The sequence below is a fragment of the Sarcophilus harrisii genome, chromosome 3 (assembly GCF_902635505.1).
Source record: "Sarcophilus harrisii chromosome 3, mSarHar1.11, whole genome shotgun sequence".
In the NCBI taxonomy this organism is placed as follows: Eukaryota; Metazoa; Chordata; class Mammalia; order Dasyuromorphia; family Dasyuridae; genus Sarcophilus; species Sarcophilus harrisii.
Window position 1 is genome coordinate 588716349 of NC_045428.1, and position 17785 is coordinate 588734133.

At 44.7% G+C, this 17785-nt stretch overlaps 1 protein-coding gene across 1 annotated transcript; it reads left to right on the top strand.

Annotated features, from left to right (window-relative positions):
• The first annotated feature begins 12669 nt into the window (after nt 1-12669).
• Nucleotides 12670-17438, top strand: SBSN (suprabasin). The gene is made up of 4 exons (XM_012545677.3): nt 12670-14039; nt 15422-15478; nt 15615-15659; nt 16995-17438. Exons 1-4 carry the CDS (start codon nt 12717-12719, stop codon nt 17016-17018), a joined length of 1449 nt encoding a protein of 482 aa, XP_012401131.2. The 5' UTR covers nt 12670-12716; the 3' UTR covers nt 17019-17438.
• Nucleotides 17439-17785: the final 347 nt, after the last annotated feature.

Sequence of the window (17785 nt, forward strand, 5' to 3'; positions counted from 1 at the left end):
AAAATAAAAATAAAAGCTTGTTGACTGGTTGAGGAAAAAATATTATGATTTTCATAATTGTCAAGATGATGTGTGTAATGAATATATTAATAATTTATATCTCTTAGAGCTGTCTTTTCTGGCTTGGGAGCCAGAGTCTTACAATTCAGCTTGAAATGATCAATTCTTGACAATGCTCTCCTGTGGATGTGAAGTGAATCAAAGATTGTAGAACCTGTTCCCATCACACAAACCCCCCAACAAGTCACGACCCCCATGATTTGAAATAATCACTTATAAACTGTTCCTAAAGGACTAGATAATACCTATACTGTCCTGGATTCATGGGCTTATCATAGGAAAGTTCTCAGGTGTTGAAACTGATTCTATTGTATTCCACTTTCCCCATCCCTTCCTGTTTCTGATTTGTGTATAAAATCTCTACCTTTCATGCAACAGGAAGAGGTCTCCTGCCCAGGAGAACTTCCAGTTTACAAACTATTCCTCATTCAGAAAGTGATTAATAAACTGCTACCGGATGATTAAAACCTGTCTCTGTTTATCCATGCTTAGAAACCAAGACAGCAAAATTCAGATCACATGATTTTGGAAGTAGACAGAGGCATTCACTCCTTCACTCCTGAGGCATTTAATACCACAAGTATCTTTAGTTCAGGTCACATATGAAGTTTATGGCTGTGGTTTTGGTTGTGCCACGTTCATTTACACGGAATTGTTCACTGGTTTGAAATTGTGTGTGTTTGGGAGGGACCGAGACAGAATCCTGTCTTTTAGGGGGAGTGGAGAGGAGAGGTTTTCTTTTCTTTTTCTTTCCTGGCAATGAGTGCTTAATATTTAGTATATAGTTGGACAAACAACTGCACATCTAGAAATACTTTTTCTCCACTGCCTCACCACCTTCTTATCTTCAGCTGCCTTCTGGGTACCCCACTACTCTCCCAACAATGTTCTGTGCAAGGTCACTAGGGTTCTCTTCATTCCCAAGTCCAACAGACTTCATATCCTCCTTGATCCTTCTGTGTTCAACACAATTGGCCATCCTCCTCTGAGAGCATTTCTCCTTCCTTGGATTCCAAGGCACTGCTCTCTTGTGGTTCTTCTACCTGTCTCAGTGATACTTCTTGGGCTCTTTTACTGGCTCATCTTCTTTCCTGGACCCGAAAGGTGAGTGACTCCAAGGTCTCACTAAGATCTCTTCCCTTCTTAACAATTTCTCCCTTGGTGACTTATACATTCCCATGGCTTCAAGTATCACTTCTATACAGATGATTGCCATATTTCAATTTCTAGCTCCAATATCTCCTCTGAACCCCAATCCTTCTTGGTTTTTGATAGCCTACTGGACATTTCCACTTAGAAATTCTACTAGATCTTCATACTCAATGTGTCCAAAGTTGAACTTATTTTTTTTTCCCAATCATGACCTGTCCCCCATTTTCATGATTCTGCTGACTGAACTATTATTAATCAGGAAGGCTCAAAACTACAAAATGATCTCTGAAGCTTTTCTCTCCCCCATCCTACATCCTACTCTGGTTTGGATTCCTGTGATATCGATCATAACCTGTCTTCTCTCCTATCCCCTCTCTCCACTCACAATGCCTCTGACTTATTGTAGGTCTCGCATCTTACCTTATCTCTAAGGTATCCAGTTCTATTACCTGGATCTATTACCTGTGATAGTCTCCTAATTGGTGTCCTTACTTAAAGTTTCCACCTTCTCCAATTTATCCTTCACAAACTCTCAATTTAACTCAACAATATCAATTGTCCTAATGACAACTGTCCTAGATACTAGTAATTTAAAGATGTGATGACAAAATGGCTCTTGCCTGTCCTTAAGGGATTTAAAGACAAATAATGTTTGCAGCAGATGCGGAAATATGTATGGACAACTAATCACTTAACACTCCCTCGGCTTTAGTTTCCTCATCCATAAAATGATGGGGTTGGAATAGATAGCCTCTGAGATTTCTTCTAGCTCTAGATCTAAGATACCATAATTTAGATCATTCAAAGTATAATAAAAGGTAGAATTATAAGGGCAAAGGAATGCTCTAGGAAAACTTGAAAACACTTTCATGTGGATTAATCATCGGAGAAGCATTTGTGGAGGAAGTGGCCCCTGAGCTAGGTCTTAAAGAGTTGGATGTCACCCGCTAGAGATGAGAATGGGGGAGGAAGCTCCAGAAATGAACAGCTTTAATAGATAAATGCCCAGAAGTGGGAGATGGGAGAACCATGTTGGGAAATAATTATACTAGTAATTAATCCAGTTTGACAGAAGCAAATAAGTGTGAATGGACATACATATCTTGTGCTTATTATGTTACAAAGCACAGTACTAGGTACTGGGATTATGACTCGGAAAGGGAGATAGTTCCCATCCTCAAAGAGCTCTTGTTACAATGTGGGACAAAAGAGATGAGCAGATTCAGTGCAGGGCATGTGGTTTTGATGGCAGGTAATTGAGTTTGGTGAGACTATGGATCTGGAGGTAAGGCAGATCTAAAAACGTCACTTTTTAAAATGTCACTTTGATTGATAAAACCAGATACCTTTCTAATTCTGACAGTACCAAGGATTCTGGTGTGGAGAATTTTTCTTCCTGGGTCTTCTACTGGATACTATAGCACCAGCAGTAACAATAGCTAACATTTACATAGCACTTATTATGTTTAAGTTTAAGATTTGGGGCTGTTTCAGGGGTAGGAAAATAGAATGAAATTAATCTGGACAAGTCAATTGGACCCGGAATTTTGTATCTGGGTAAAGGGAAGATTAGGTTAATTAACAGCCAAAGCTAAAAGACTTTTCTTTAATCCTCTAATAACCATCTTTCTAATGCTTGGGACACATGTGCTAGTTATCAGAGCCAAGAACGTGACTTAGAGTCTTGTAGTTAAATGTAAACTACCTTGAATAAATGTAAACAGAAAAAGAAGCTTTGACTATCCCACGGGAGAACTTCTAAATGACTTTGGGCCATCCTTGGCACTTTACCTTCTTTGTTCTGTTTCTATATAGTGTCCAACTCAGCCTGGGGTTGGGATGGGAATTCACAATATCACTTTGTCCTGCTGTTGCCCAGGACAACTGGCTTCTTGTGAGTAAACTCCCTCAATTAACATAATTAACCCTAATAAAACTTATTAATAACCAAGCTGGCATGGGTACCTCTTTCTTTGGTATCTCAGTATCCTCTCGATGCCACCCTACAATTGACATAATTAGGACAGAACAGATCTGCCACCTTACACTGGGGAGTCTGCCCATTAAAAATCTTGAATCCTGAAAGAATGTGAAGGGGGTGTGAAATTAAAATTATTAAAATTATCATTCTGAAATTGTGTCCCCTTTCGATCTGAGAGATCAGGGTGTCCCAGACTCCCAGGATGAGACAAGCAACATTATTCAAGGGCAAATCAACTCCCATTGATCTTTTGGAAAGTCACATCCTTATTCAGGAAATTCTAAATTCCCATTCAATTGAGAAATCCTGTTCTGGTCAGCTCAGGCTGCCCCAGAGCTGCTCATAAAATAGGTTTCCTTTTACTCATTTCTTTGCAGAAAGTCCAAAGTAGGACCCTACCCACTGAGAAGACATTCTCAAGAGGTTTGGCAATTGTTAATGCTGTAAAGTTACCCATGCATATATCCTGTAAATAAAAGGCTATTAAATAAATTAAAAAAAAAAAAAAGGACTTTGCCACTAAAGAAGTCAGTCTCTTAGCAAAACAGGCTTCCTATCCAACAATAAATTTCCATTTTTGCCATCTAAAACTCTTTGGGTTCGTAAATTCTTTCATGAAGAACCTTCCTCTATTAAAAGGGGATTTCCACAATTCTCTGCACTGCCACTAACCTCATCAGATGGACCCCTGCATCTCCACTTGTTGAATCTTTTCTTTCTTCAAGGCTCAGTTCAGATTCATCTCCTCTATGAAACTTTCTTTTGGTCCTCCTTTAAAAATATATATATGTATGTATGTATGTATATATTTAAATTAGCAAAAATCCTCCTTGCCCTCTACCCAGAAGATGAAACCTTGTTCAAAGCCTGCATAGTCAATCAAAACAAATTTCCACACTGGCCATTCTGCCCTGAGTCCATCAATCGGGAGGCAGCAGATTTCATCATTTGTGTTCTGATAATTGTGCTGATAAAAGTTCCTAATTCTTTCAAAGTTGTTTGCCTTTACATATTATTGTTATTGTGTACATCATTCCCTGGTTCTGCTCATTTCATTATACAACAGTTCATAGAAACCCTCTCCTTCATTACTTCTTACAGAACAATAGTATTCCATCATCACCATACCATAACTTGTTCATTCATTCCCCAATTTCAGGGCATCCCTCAGATCCCCATTTTTCCCCTGTTGAAATGAGCTTTTCATAGTTTTATACATCCTTAGTTAGAATTTGTTTTGCTTAGTCCCTCTCTTAATCTTGCCTTCCAATTCCCTATTTCCTTTTCTTTCCTCCTATTTCTCCAAAGAATGAAATATATTTCTATACCTAACTATGTGTATATGTATCCTTCCTCTCTTTAACTAGTTTAAATGCAATTAAGGTTCAAATGTTATCCATTCAACCAATCAATGAACATCTATTGAGCACCTACTATGTGCCAAGCACTCTATTAAGCACTCAGGAAACAAAAAGAGTTATTTCAGATGATCTCTGTCCTCAAGGACCTTACAATCTAAAGGAGGGGACAACATACAAACAAATATATACAAAACAAACTAGATAGAAGACAGACAGGAAATAATTAATTTAGGGAAGACATTAGAATCCAGAGGAGTTGGGGAAGGCTTCCAGTAGAAGGTGCCATTTCAGTTGAGACTTAATGGAAGTCAGATTACTCAGTAGGTAGAGTGGAGGAGGGAGATTGTTCCAGGCCAAGGGGACAGCCATAGAAAATGCCCAGAGCCAAGAGATAAACAAACAATCCTGTTCTTGGAACAGCCAGAAGGCCGAGTCACTGGATCAAAGATTAAGAGCTAGGGGGGTAAGTTGTAGAAAGACTGGAAAGGTAAGAGGAGGCTGAGTTATGAAAGGCTTTCAGTGTTAAATAGAGCATTGTGTATTTGATCCTTGAGCAAGAGGGAGCAACTGAAGTATATTGAATGGGGGCAGGTTTATGGTTTTTTTTTTTAATTTTATTCAAACTTTTTATTGACAAAACATGCATGGATAATTTTTCAGCATGGACCCTTGCAAAACCTTGTGTTCCAAATGTTCCCTTCCTTCTCCCCACCCCCTCCCCTAGATGGCAGGTAGTCCAATACATGTTAAATATCTTAAAATAAATGTGAAATCCAATATATGCATTTAACATATTTAAACAGTTATTTTGCTGCACAAGAAAAATTGGATCAAGAAGGAAAAAAAATCTAGAAAGAAAACAAAATGCAAGCAAACAACAATAAAAAGGTGAAAATACTATGTTGCGATCCACACTCGGTTCCCACAATCCTCTCCCTGGGTGTAGACAGCTGTCTTCATCACAAGATCATTGGAACTGCTCTGATTCATCTCATTGTCTAAGAGAGTCACATCCATCACAATTGATCATCACATAATCTTGTTGCCGTGTACCATGATCTCCTGGTTCCACTCATTTCACTCAGCATCAGTTCGTGTGAGTCTCTCCAGGCCTTTCTGAAATCATCCTGCTGATTGTTTCTTACCAAACAATAATAATCCATAACATTCATATACCATGATTTATTCAGCCATTCTCCAACTGATGGGCAGGCTTAACATGGTCAGATCTGAGCTTTAAGAAAATCCTTTTAGTGGTTGCCCAAGAGAAGGGTTGGAGGTGGGGAGGGGGAGAGATGGGGCAGGCAGACCCACCGGCAGCTATTGCAACAATCCAGGAGTGAGATGAGGAGAGCCTACACACGACCGGGGCAGTGTCAGAAGGGGGTAGAAGGATCACAAAGGTACAACTAGGCGACTTTGGCAACAGACTGAACATTGGAGAGAGAGTGAGGACTTCAGGATTCCTGAACTGTGAGCCTGAGGGACTGGAAGGACAGTGGTGCTTTCTGCCATAACAGAGAAGGTTTTTGCGTTGGGGGGAGAATTTAGGGAGAAAGATGAGTTCTGTTTTGGACAGGTTGAGTTTAAGATATTTATCAGACATCCACTTGGAGATGTCTCATAGGTAATTGGAGATGTGAGCTTGGAAATCAGCAGAGAATTTGGGGCAGGATGGGTAGATTTGAGAATTGTCGGCATAGAGATGGTAGTTGAATCCATGAGAGTTGATGAAGTCACCAAGTGCAATAGTAAAGAGGGAGAAGAGAAGATGGTCCAAGACAGAGCCCTGAGGGCACCCATGGTCAGAGGACATCCAGGAAGGATCCAGCAAAGGAAACAGAAGGAGGGGTCAGAGAAGGAGGAGGAGAACCAAGAGGAAGGATGAGGTGTTTCGGAAATCTAGAGAGAAGAGTATTCAGAGGAGGAGAAAGTGAGTTCAGTGCCAAAAACTGAAGAGAGGTCAAGGAGAATAGGGATTGAGGAAAGACCACTGGATTTAGCAACTAAGATCATTAGTAGCTTTGCAGAGAGTGGTTTGGGTGGAATGATGGTGTTGGAAGCCAATTAGAAGGGGTTAAGAAAAGACTGAGAGAGAAGTGGAGCTTTTTAAAGGAGTTTAGTTACAAAGGCAGAAGAAATATAGGATGATGGTTACTGGGAATGGGAAGACCCAGTGAGGATTTTTTCAGGATGGGACAGATATGGGCATGTTTGTAGCAGGAGGGAAAGAGCTGCTAGAGAGGGAGAGATTAATGAGTGGGAGAGTGGGGATGATAGAGGTGGCTAAATGTTGGGACAGATGGGGTGGAGTAAAATCACTTGAGCAGGTAAAAAAAAATTGGTTTTGGGAAGGACTAAGGTCACTTCCTCCTGTGGGATAGGGGGGAAGGAGGAGAGAGTGGCTGAAGTCACCTGCGTGATAAGAGATGAAGAAAGGGCTGACAGAGAATTTCCTCATTTTTTATGTAAAATATGAGACAACCTTCTCAGAGAGAGGATGAGGGAGAGTCACAGGAAGTCTAAGGAGAGATGAAAAGCTTTGGAAGAACCTATGAAGAGTGGGAGAGTGAGATGATAAGGGATGTAGAGTAGGATTTCCCACTGGCAGTCAGAGTCCAGGTGAGACTGTGTGACCTAAAGTTGTAGTGGATCTAGACAGAACAATTGAGTGATTTTCCCCTCTTCATACACATGTGTAGGAGTGAAGGGGATGAATGCTGGGAGTTCCCAAGATCGAGGCTTGTCTGGGAATAAGTGGACTATGATAAGGTGGTGAAGGATTAAAGAGATGAAGGCCATGTAGGAAATTGGTTCACCAAGGAGTCAAGATGGGAAAGAGAAAAGAGAATGAAGGGGAGATAACCTGGGAGAGAATTAAGAGGGTCGAAGGATTGGACGTCATTGTGGATGAAGAGTAGGGTTTTGTAAGGGAAGTTAGAGGAAGAGGTCACAGCTTGGAGATTATGACTAGATAAGAGCAGAATTCTCGGACAGAGAGGTAGCACGTTTGTGGGTGATGGTAAAATCAAGGGTATGGCCGTCTTTGTGGACAGCTGATGTAGGGTGGAAGAGTAGCTAATAGCAGGAGAATAAGTTGAGATACTGAGTAGATAGGGTGTTTGAGGAAGAGCCAATATTATGCTGAAATCCCCTTGTATGAAGACAAGGGTTGGGGAGGAGAGGAAAATTGTAAGCCAGGTATTGAACTCATTGAGAAAGGAAGGAAAGTGACGTGGAGGTCTGTAGATAGCAGCTATCAGTAGATATGAAGAACATGAAGCTCAAAGGAAGAGAGGTTCCCGAATAATGGAGAAAGAGGAAGACTCTGAAAAGAGTACTCCAATTTCCCTTTCTTGAACAGTGAGAAAAAGAGAACGAGTGAAAGTGCACATCATTTCCTTGTTTTTTTTTTTTTAACTTGCCTATTTGTGCACGCCAATCAATCATATGAGAGAATTTTCCTTCCATATGAGAGAATCTTTCCCTCCCCATATGTTTTCTTTCCCTGTTTTTCCTTCTTCTTTTAAGAAGACAAACAGATAGTGAAGTTATGAATTGAACCAACCATTCTGGACAGCAATTTGGAACTCTGCACACAGAGCAAACTATGCATTATCTTTGATTCAGCAACACCACTGTTAGATCTGTATCCCAGAGAGATCCTACAAAAGGGGACAATTTGTACAAAAATATTTATAACTCTTTTTTGTAGTGATAAAAAGTTGGAAATTGAGTGCAAGCCCGTCAATTGCAGAATGGTATTTGAATGTATTGGAATATTATTGTGGTATAAGAAGTAACAATCAGGTAGATTTCAAAAAAACCTGGAAAGACATATGAAGTGTTGCTGAATGAAATGAACAGAACCAGGACAACACTGTCTACAGTAACAGTAATGTGTGTGACGATCAACTATGACTGACGAGATCCTTTTCAGTAGTACAATGGTGTAAGACAATTCTAAAAGATTCATGCTATCATATCCAGAGAAAGAACTGATGGAGTTTGAATGCATATCAAAGTATATTATTTTTATTTTGTGTTTTTCCCTCTTGTTCTATTTTACAAAATGACAAATATGGAAATATGTTTTACATGATTGCAATGTACAACTACATCAGATTGCTTGCTGTGTTGGAAAAAGGGGAGGAAAGAGATGAAGGGAGAAAAATGTGAAACTTAAACTTTCTTCTTCTTCTTTTTCTTCTTCTTCTTCCTCCTTCTTCTTTTCATGGCATTCAGATAGTCCAGGGTCTATCTCATTTTTTTCCTTGATCTATTTTCCAGGGCAGTTGCTTTTGCTATGAAATACCTTACTTTTTCTTATATATTTTTTTCAGCTTTTTGACTTTGTTTCAATTTTTCTTGTTATCTCATTGGGTCATTGGTTTCTACAAACTAGGCAGTTTGTTGCGTGGACAGATTTTATGCCAAGCAGTTAATTCACTTTCTAATTCTTTCTTCCATGCTCGTTTGTTTTTTCAATTTTTCCTCATCAAGTGCTCTCATTTCTTTTCTTCATGAGTTGGCAAAGAATGAGAATCTAGGTGGATGTCTAGATAAAACCATTTTTAACCCTTTAAAAAAAGCTCTTGCTTCATTTCTTCTGGGAATTCTAGTTATATTTGTGGCCAAGTTGTGTTTTTCTCTTAAGTATTGCTTTTCATTCTCTTCTGCATTTGTGTCTTGAACATTCCTGTCACAATTATGGTTCATTAAGGTGGAGATCTTTGTTTATTTGTTTATTTGCCCATTCTTTCAATTTACTACTTCCTGATTTTGGACTTGATATTATGTCTGGGCATTGTGCCCTTTTGGAGGGAGAGTCTGGTTTGGTTCTGTTGCTTTCTTGGGGAATTGAGTTTTGTGTTATTCTAGGATCTTACTGACAGTCTGGGAACCTCTAAATTTTCAGAGGTCCCAAAGGGGTCTCATCCAGGACAAAGTCTGAGCTCTGCGAATTTTTGACCTGAGTATGAAGCAGTACAACTGTAGTTGTTGCTGGCTTCTGCCCTTACTGGCCAGCTGGAAAACTCTTTTGATTGAGAATGACAGAATTGTAAGCCCCACTTATGGTCTGGGATAAGTGCCCTCATTATTCCTTTGAAGGGTAGGGTGGGTTCTGGAACTGAGACCCTCTCCTGATCCTGAGGTGTCAGCTTCCTCCCTTTTTGAAATATAGTCCAGAACTTCCCTGCCTAGAAACACGATGCCTTCTCTTCTCCAGTCCCCTTTTTACTTAGCTTGGCTCTGTGACCTGGAATGGAGTAGCTAGTGGCAAAGCTACCAGTTGGCGTCTATTCCCATTGAGGCCCCTGGTATGGGTTTGGAGATGTCCTAGTATCAGTCTGGGATCTCCTCTTGCCCCGGTGCAATTTTTTTCAAGGGAAATAGTGCATCTTGAAGGGCATGTTCCTAACTGCTCCCCCTCCCCAACAGTGTCCACAGTGCTCCCTGTTTGTCTCCCATTGCTCACCTGGCCTGGACAAATGACTCACTGTGACTTTTAAAAATAAATTTCCCATAATGTTTTGATCTGATGCATCTTCTAGGTCTATTTTGAGGAGTTTTGTAGAAGGGAATTTAGCTATACAGCCTGTTCCTACTCTGTCCTCTTGGACCTTTTAGCCTCTTTTAAAAGTCACCTTCAGATCATTTTTATTCCTGGAAGAAATGGAAATCATAGGATTTAAAACTGGAAGAAGTCTTGAAAATCATGCAAGTCTCAATCCCATTTTTTTTTAACAAATGTGGAAACTGAGTCTTAGAGAATCTACAGGAAGGTCACCTAGGAAGTGAGCAGAGGAGTGGGGGATTCACATCTTGGTCTTCTGATTCAATGGGAACTTGAATTCTCCAGTATCAGATTTCTTCAGGCTCTGACTGAATCTCTCATTTACTTCATCTCATCCTTTCTCGAGTCTTTCAGTTATACTTGGTTGGGGACATGTCTTCCTTCCTCCCAAAAGAAATCTAAGCTTCTTGAGAGAAGAAATAGTTGTTTCTCTTCTTTGAATTGCCCTTTCTCCCAATCCCATCCTAGTTTTACAATATGTGTTGAATTGAATGGAGGCAAATAGAGATGAAGACAGAGACAGACAGAGACAAGAAAGAGAAATGGAGAGAGAGAGAGAGAGAGAGAGAGAGAGAGAGAATGATGAGAATGAGAGAGAGAGGAAGATAGGGAGAGGCTGTGGAAAGGTAAGGGAAATGGGAGTGGCTAATAAGAGACAAATGGAGTGTTGGAGGGAGAAGAAAAAGGACCAACTTAAGGAAACACTTCCACCTCATATTTCTGGAAAGTCCCCCAAGGTACTGATTTCTCCTTCCCCCCCACCCCAACCCAAATGCTTTCTACTCTTTGTGGTCTCCCTAGCTAGAGGTCACACGAGACAGCATGGACAACACTCCACTCTCCCCCTCAGCCATCCGTCAGGAACAGCAAAGCCACACCTGGAACTGTCTCCTCTCATTGAAAGCGGCTCTAGATCTCGAGGTGATGAAATTAGGAAAATGTCTCCTGAGAAAACTGACATAAGTGAAAAGGCTACATCACCAAGTTGGAAGTGGGAGTGACAGGTGGCTGAGGTGCCAGGAGGACGACAGGGTTTCTTGGGAAGAGCCGGGGTGCTGGCCGCTTGAATGCTGGGAGGCGGGGAGGGGGGGTGGGGGGGGGTTCTGCTGCTTTTGTTTGGACATATCATGCAGACACGTGAACAGTAAACACAGCTGCCTACCCCACGCACATAGCTGCCCCACCTCCGCGGCTCACACCCTGTGCCTCCGTCCCCCCCTGACTCACTCCCCTGGACTTCCCACCAAAAATGAAGTCCCCCTTCCTCGTCTCCAGTTCCGAGACTTGCTTTCCACTCCTGAATTGCACTTGCCTTGTCCTTAAAACTTGCAGCCCCGAGCTTGGATGGGGCAGCTCCCGGAGTCCCTGAGCTTGCACAAAGCCCCGCAGCCCCTTGCGCCCGCCGGGACTGGCTCTGGCCACCTCCTCACTCCCAGGGTCACTTACGCCCCGGAGCCTCGGCGTGCTCCCATTTCCCAGATCTCTTCTTGACCTGTCCAGTTAATCTCACTCCCTAACAAGCCCTGACTTCTTGGGAAGGAGCTAGAGAAGGCAGAACAGGAGAACAGGAAATTTGGGCTCGCTGGCCCCCAGCCCAGTTCTGCTCTGACATCCTCCTGTTACCCCAAGTTTCTAGCCCCTCCCCATGGGCACCCCAACCGGATTTTCAGGAGACACTGCGTCTGCTCTCAGGTTGATCAAAATCAGCTCTCCTGCCCTTGCCCTAGGGTTGGGAGGCAGGATGCCTGAGTTCTGGCAAGGGAATGGCATTCATGTTCTACTACGTGAGCCCCCTCTCCCACTACCCTCAAAAGACCTTGCTTCTGGGAACCTGGCTGTCCGACCTCCATCTTTCCCCCCCTTTGATAAGATAGAGGCTGCCATTTATCTCGGCTTCTCCTGAATCTTCCCTTGTACCTCTCATGGCTCCTTCTAGCCCCCCAGGACCCTCCTGGCCTCTATCAGTTTTTCCCACTACTTAGAAATTGGAGAGTTTGGTTGGAAATTGGAGACTGGGGGGAGATCTGGAATATCTGGGGCCTGGTGGGTCGGGATACTTAAGACTGGGAGGGGAACAAGATGCCTAGGTCCTGGGAGGAGAACAGGATGACTGTCACGGGCAGGTAATGGGAAGGGTGGGGGCTCAAAGACCAAGAATCTGGGTCCTAGGGAGGAGACAAAATGCTAGAGGGAGTGAAGTACCTGGATCCTAGGAGGGGAGGGGGACTGAAAGTGGGAGAAAGAATCAGGAACCAACAGGAGAGACAAGATGTCTGGGTTGTGGGAGGGAATGAGAAGAGGCGGAGGTTGGAAGGTCAGACATTTGGGTCCAGGGGTGGAGGGACCCTTGCTGGGTCAATATCTTGGATGCTTGGGACCTCTTGCGTTGTGACTCACCCCTCCCCCTCCTCCTTCCCATTGCTCAACCTGAAATCTCCCTGGGAAACACCACCCTTCAATGGGGACCAGCAACTGTCTCATGGGGCAGCTGAGTCATGGGGGAGTGGAGGAGGGAGGGGAAGGCGGGAGGATAAATAGCAGCCTAGTCTCACAAGCTCCTCTCTATATCCCAGCACCTGCCACCATGCAGCCTGCCACCCTAGTCTCCACTTGCTCCTTCCTCCTGCTGTTGGGGGCCTTGCCCGGCTGGACAGCTGAAAATGACCCCTTTGGGAAGGTCATTGAGGGCATCAACCATGGGCTGAGCAATGCTGAAAGGGAGGTGGGCAAGGCCCTGGATGGCATCAATCATGGGATCACTCAAGCTGGCAGAGAAGTAGAGAAAGTGTTCAACGGCCTTAGCAGCATTGGGAAGGAGGCTAGCAGGGAGGTAGACAAAGGTGTCCAAGGGATCAACCACAGCCTGGACCAACTGGCCCACGGAGTTAATCATGCTTCTGGGCAGGCAGGCAAGGAGGCAGAAAAAGTGATCCACGGCGCCAACCAAGGGCTCAACAACGCCGGGAAGGAGGTGGACAAGGGCATCCACGATGCGAGTCATGCTGTCGGGCAGGCCGGGAAGGAGGTAGAGAAGTTTGGCCAAGGGGTCAACCATGCTGCTGGGCAGGCCGGGAAGGAGGTGGAGAAGTTGGACGAAGGGATCAATTATTCTGCTGGGCAGGCCGGGAAGGAAGTGGACAGATTTGGCCAAGGGGTCAACAATGCTTTTGGGCAGGCCGGGAAGGAAGTGGGCAGATTTGGCCAAGGGGTCAATCATGCTGCTGGGCAGGCTGGGAAGGAAGTGGACAGATTTGGCCAAGGGGTCAACAATGCTTTTGGGCAGGCCGGGAAGGAAGTGGACAGATTTGGCCAAGGGGTCAACCATGCTGCTGGGCAGGCTGGGAAGGAAGTGGACAGATTTGGCCAAGGGGTCAACCATGCTGCTGGGCAGGCTGGGAAGGAGGTGGACAGATTTGGCCAAGGGGTTAACAATGCTTTCGGGCAAGCTGGAAAGGAAGTGGACAAGTTTAATCAGGGAGTCAACCATGCTGCTGGTCAGGCTGGGAAGGAGGTAGAGAAGTTTGGTCAAGGAGCCAACCATGCTGCTGGACAAGCAGGGAAGGAGGTGGACAGATTTGGCCAAGGGGTCAACAGTGCTTTTGGGCAGGCTGGGAAGGAGGCAGACAAATTTAACCAAGGGGTCAACCATGCTGCTGGGCAAGCAGGGAAGGAGATAGAGAAGGTTAACCAAGGGGTCAACCATGCTGCTGGGCAAGCAGGGAAGGAGGTGAACAAGTTTGGCCAAGGGGTCAACCATGCTGCTGGACAGGCAGAGAAGGAGATAGAAAAGGTTAACCAAGGGGTCAACCATGCTGCTGGGCAAGCTGGGAAAGAACTGGAGAAAGTCAAGGAGGATGTCCACCATGGGGTCAACCAAGCCGGCAAGGAGGCCAACCAGCTGCTGAATGTAGGTGAACAAGGGTGGGGAAAATTGGGGTTCTGGGGCAGCTGAGGGAAGGAGAAGTTAAACATTGGACAGATTGGGAGAACTGGCATGGTTGCTTCTTCTGGTGAAGGGCAGGAAGGGCTAGAGGGTTACCCTTCTATTACCTCCCCTCCCCTTAACCTCCTATGGGTTTGTAGAACCAAGTAGATTCCCATCTTTCTCTCCCCAGTGCCATTTATGGAATGCCAGTTATATACAAAGCATTGGCGATGGGTTCAAAGTTTTTAAAATAATATAATTCCTGCCCTCAAGGAGCTTACATTCTGCCAGTAGGAATACAAAGTACAGAGTGAGAGTCAAAGGAGGAACTGAGACTGTGCCCTGAGAAGCTGGGAGAGAACAGGGAGAAGTTTGATTGGGTTGTAGAAGCAAGTAACCCCAACCCCGAAGATTGCCCCCTTCCACAAAGCCTGTACTGGGTGCCTTCCCGGCTCCCTTCAGCCGGTGACAGAAGCTGCTCTGGGTTCGGGGCTCAGAGGGAGGTGACCAGGTGGTCTTGCCTTCATGGAGCTGCCGACCCAGTTAAGAAGTTAGCAAGGTCTAATGGGCGAGCCAGAAAACACAGGTGTGACATCCATAATTACACAACATGACACAGACAGGTTCTGTCTGTGAAGAGAAGAAAGAGCTGCATCCATCAGGGAGGACTTCCTAGGGGGAGGGAGGGAGGACGGTGGCTGGGCTGAGGGGAAAGCTAACAAAGGCGTAGTTATTGAGGACGAGGGAGAGAGGGATTCAGCATGTCAGGTGACAGCCATTGGGATTAACGAGGTGGTGACAGCATCTTGGGGCGGACCTGGCTCGGCCACCAGGCAGGAGGCCAGGAGTGGAGGAGGGGGTGGGGCAGGGCTCTGGGTGAGAGACAGCCCTGACTCAGAATGTGGGATTAAGAAAGAGAGGGACAGGGCTGGGATTGGGAGAGAGTTGGAGCTGGTTGTGAGGTCCGGCAGCAGCGGGACTGGGGATGTGGGTCAGGGGTCTGGGAATCGAAAGCTGAGGGCCAGGGTTAAAGAAGGACATGGTCTTGGGGCTGAGATCTTTGCAGCTGAATTGGGCTTGAAATCAACGTTGGGTCCTGGTGTATGGCCACTGTCTTCATTCGCCCTTCTACCTGGAACGCCTTTTTAAAGCCCAAAGTAGAAGAGCATCAGGGAACCTGAGGGGAACCTCTCTTCTGAACTCTAAGAGAAGCCCCCTCCCCAACCTCTCCGGTAGTACCAGCCTGACTTGGTACAAAGTCTTTGTCTACCCCAGCTTCCCCTGAATGGAGAAGGGGTTCTAGGAAAGGTTGGGGACCCCTAGGAGGCTAAGGGACCCTAATGTGATCTGGATCTTACCCTCAGGGAGCTCACCAAGGAGCTGGCGGCAGCGGGGCAGGAGTCACACCCTTGAACTCTGGGGTAAGCTCTTTCTCACAAACTCTGGAAGCAGGGAGGGAAAGGCAAAGGGTCCTGAGGAGGAGAAGGGGGTCAAGCGGCAGAAGAGGGAGGAGGAGGAAGAGCTGGGGGCTAAACTCTTGCTTTCTTGAACTTCTAGGCCTCGGTCAACATGCCCTTCATCAACTTGCCAGCCCTGTGGAGAGTAAGTGCCGTCACTACCCTTTGATTTTCTGTTTCATCGAAATGGCTTTTGGGTAGAGGGTCCCCCTGTCTCCCCTCCCCATCATTCACCAAGGGAGAGCTTTTATCCTTATTCTTCTGCTCTTGGTTTTGGGCTATTGCTATGGATCCTTCCCTCACGTGCCACAGTCTCCTAAGGTCACGATGAATGGGGAGACAAAACCACTTGGGTTCCGTTCTCATCACTGAGCCATGGAGGACAGAGTGGACAGACTGGACCTTTCCCTACTTTCCTGGCAGCTAAGAACCTCTTTCCTTCGCCCTAGTATCAGGGTCCCTTTGGCATCCAGAGAGAATTTCAATCAATTCTTTACTTATTAAGTTCCTACTATGTGCCAGCTCCCATGCCAGGTATAGGGGATAGAAATACAAAAGTCAGGCAATCCTTGTCCCCCACAGATCTTACAAGGCTTACATCTTTCCCTGTCTTTTTTGATTCCCTGTCCCTTATCCAATCACTGCTAAGCATTGGGGTCTCTGGGGAGAGGGTCTGTTCTTCCCAAGGTGGAGGTGAGTCTGCTTCTTATTCCTGGTATAAAGGCCCCTGCTCTGTCCCCCTCTCCCTCACTCTGCTCCCAAAATGACACTTCAGCTCTTTACAGATGAGCAAAAAGCCCCCCTCCTCTATCTGCTGTCTGAGATGAGGGAGAGGAGAGAACAGGCCATGCAATCCCTCTCCATCAGCTGTCCCTTCCTCCCTTGAGGAAGGACATGGACCCTCCGTCCTTCCCCAACTGCTCAGCTCCTGAGGACAGAATTAGGAGAGATGGCTCTCAGTCTTTGGAACACCCAGAACAGAATTCAAATCTGACCTCAGACACTCTAAATGTGTGACTCTGGGCAACTCACTTAACCTCAGTTTCCTCAACTGTAAAATGGGGATAATAATTGCACTTACCTCCTGGGGCTATTGTGGTCAGGTGAGATAATAATTATAAAGAGCTTAGCACAGTGCCTGACTCATAGTAAGCACTATATAAATATTAGCTATAGTATTTATTATTATTATTCTTCATAAGAACATAATAATCTAGGCTTTCTTGGTGGATGATGGCTTCTGGCTTGAAGGCTCAACAGTTCCCTCTTCACCTCAAAAGCCCAGTCCTTTTCTACTTTGGCTTCCAGTTTCTTACCCTAGTTTCTGATGCTCCCGAAACCCCATTGGGGCCAGGATCTGGTCTCTGACCTTACCTCTACCTTCACTTACCTTGTGTTTTCCTCTCTCCCTGTGAGTCTCCCCCTAGGTCTAACTCTGACTCCTTTGGCTCAGCTCTTACAACCCCCTTTTTCTTTCCAGAGCATCGTCAACATCAACCCATGAACTGACTGATGGACTTGCCTGGCTTGCTGAGCAGGCTCTGTGGAATGGTCTTCCAAGTGTTTTTGAAGAACTTGGGGGGAGGGCATTGTGTGGGAAGGGAACCACTTCCGGGACACAAGGAGTCGGGATGGGGGATTGTTATAAATGCCATAAACTGGTACTCACTCCCCCTTTGTGTCGTCTGACAATTTTCTTTTTTATTATGAACCTAAAGACAAGCGTTTCCACATATCAGAGTACGTGTAACCTGAATGGGTTTGAAAAGCTTGTCAAGAAAGCAAAGGGAATATTTGGTAAATAACTATTTTCCTATTTAAATATTCCCACAGTTGTAGTATTTAGTGAAAAAAAATTCACATTTAATGACTTTATGATACTAAAATGTTGTGAACACAATAAAGTTTTCTTTATGAAAATTAACCCATTTTGTTTCTTATGTACATCTACTCGGAAAACTCTAGAATTCACTTCCTTTCATAGTTTGTGTTTCTGGAAGATTTTAATGAAAGCTACAAGATTACAGAGATCGAAATAAAATTTGGAATTCTTGTATTATACATAGGAAGCCATAAATCTCAGTTCTACCCAGCTTGGTGTATATTTGCAGCTGTTTCGGTCATGTCCAACTCTATATGTCCCCATTGGGGTTTTCTTTGCAGAGATGCTGGAGGGGTTGGCCATTTCCTTCTCCAACTCATTTTACAGATGAGGAAACTGAGGCAAACAGGGTTAAATGACTTGCCCAGGGTCACAAAGCTCATTTGAAG

Excerpts from the sequence above, each read along its gene's own strand:
- SBSN (XM_012545677.3), top strand. The coding sequence starts at position 12,717 with ATGCAGCCTGCCACCCTAGTCTCCACTTGCTCCTTCCTCCTGCTGTTG. Across the intron at positions 14,040-15,421 it reads AGGCCAACCAGCTGCTGAAT|GGAGCTCACCAAGGAGCTGG; the intron begins GTAGGTGAACAA and ends TCTTACCCTCAG. Across the intron at positions 15,479-15,614 it reads TCACACCCTTGAACTCTGGG|GCCTCGGTCAACATGCCCTT; the intron begins GTAAGCTCTTTC and ends TTGAACTTCTAG.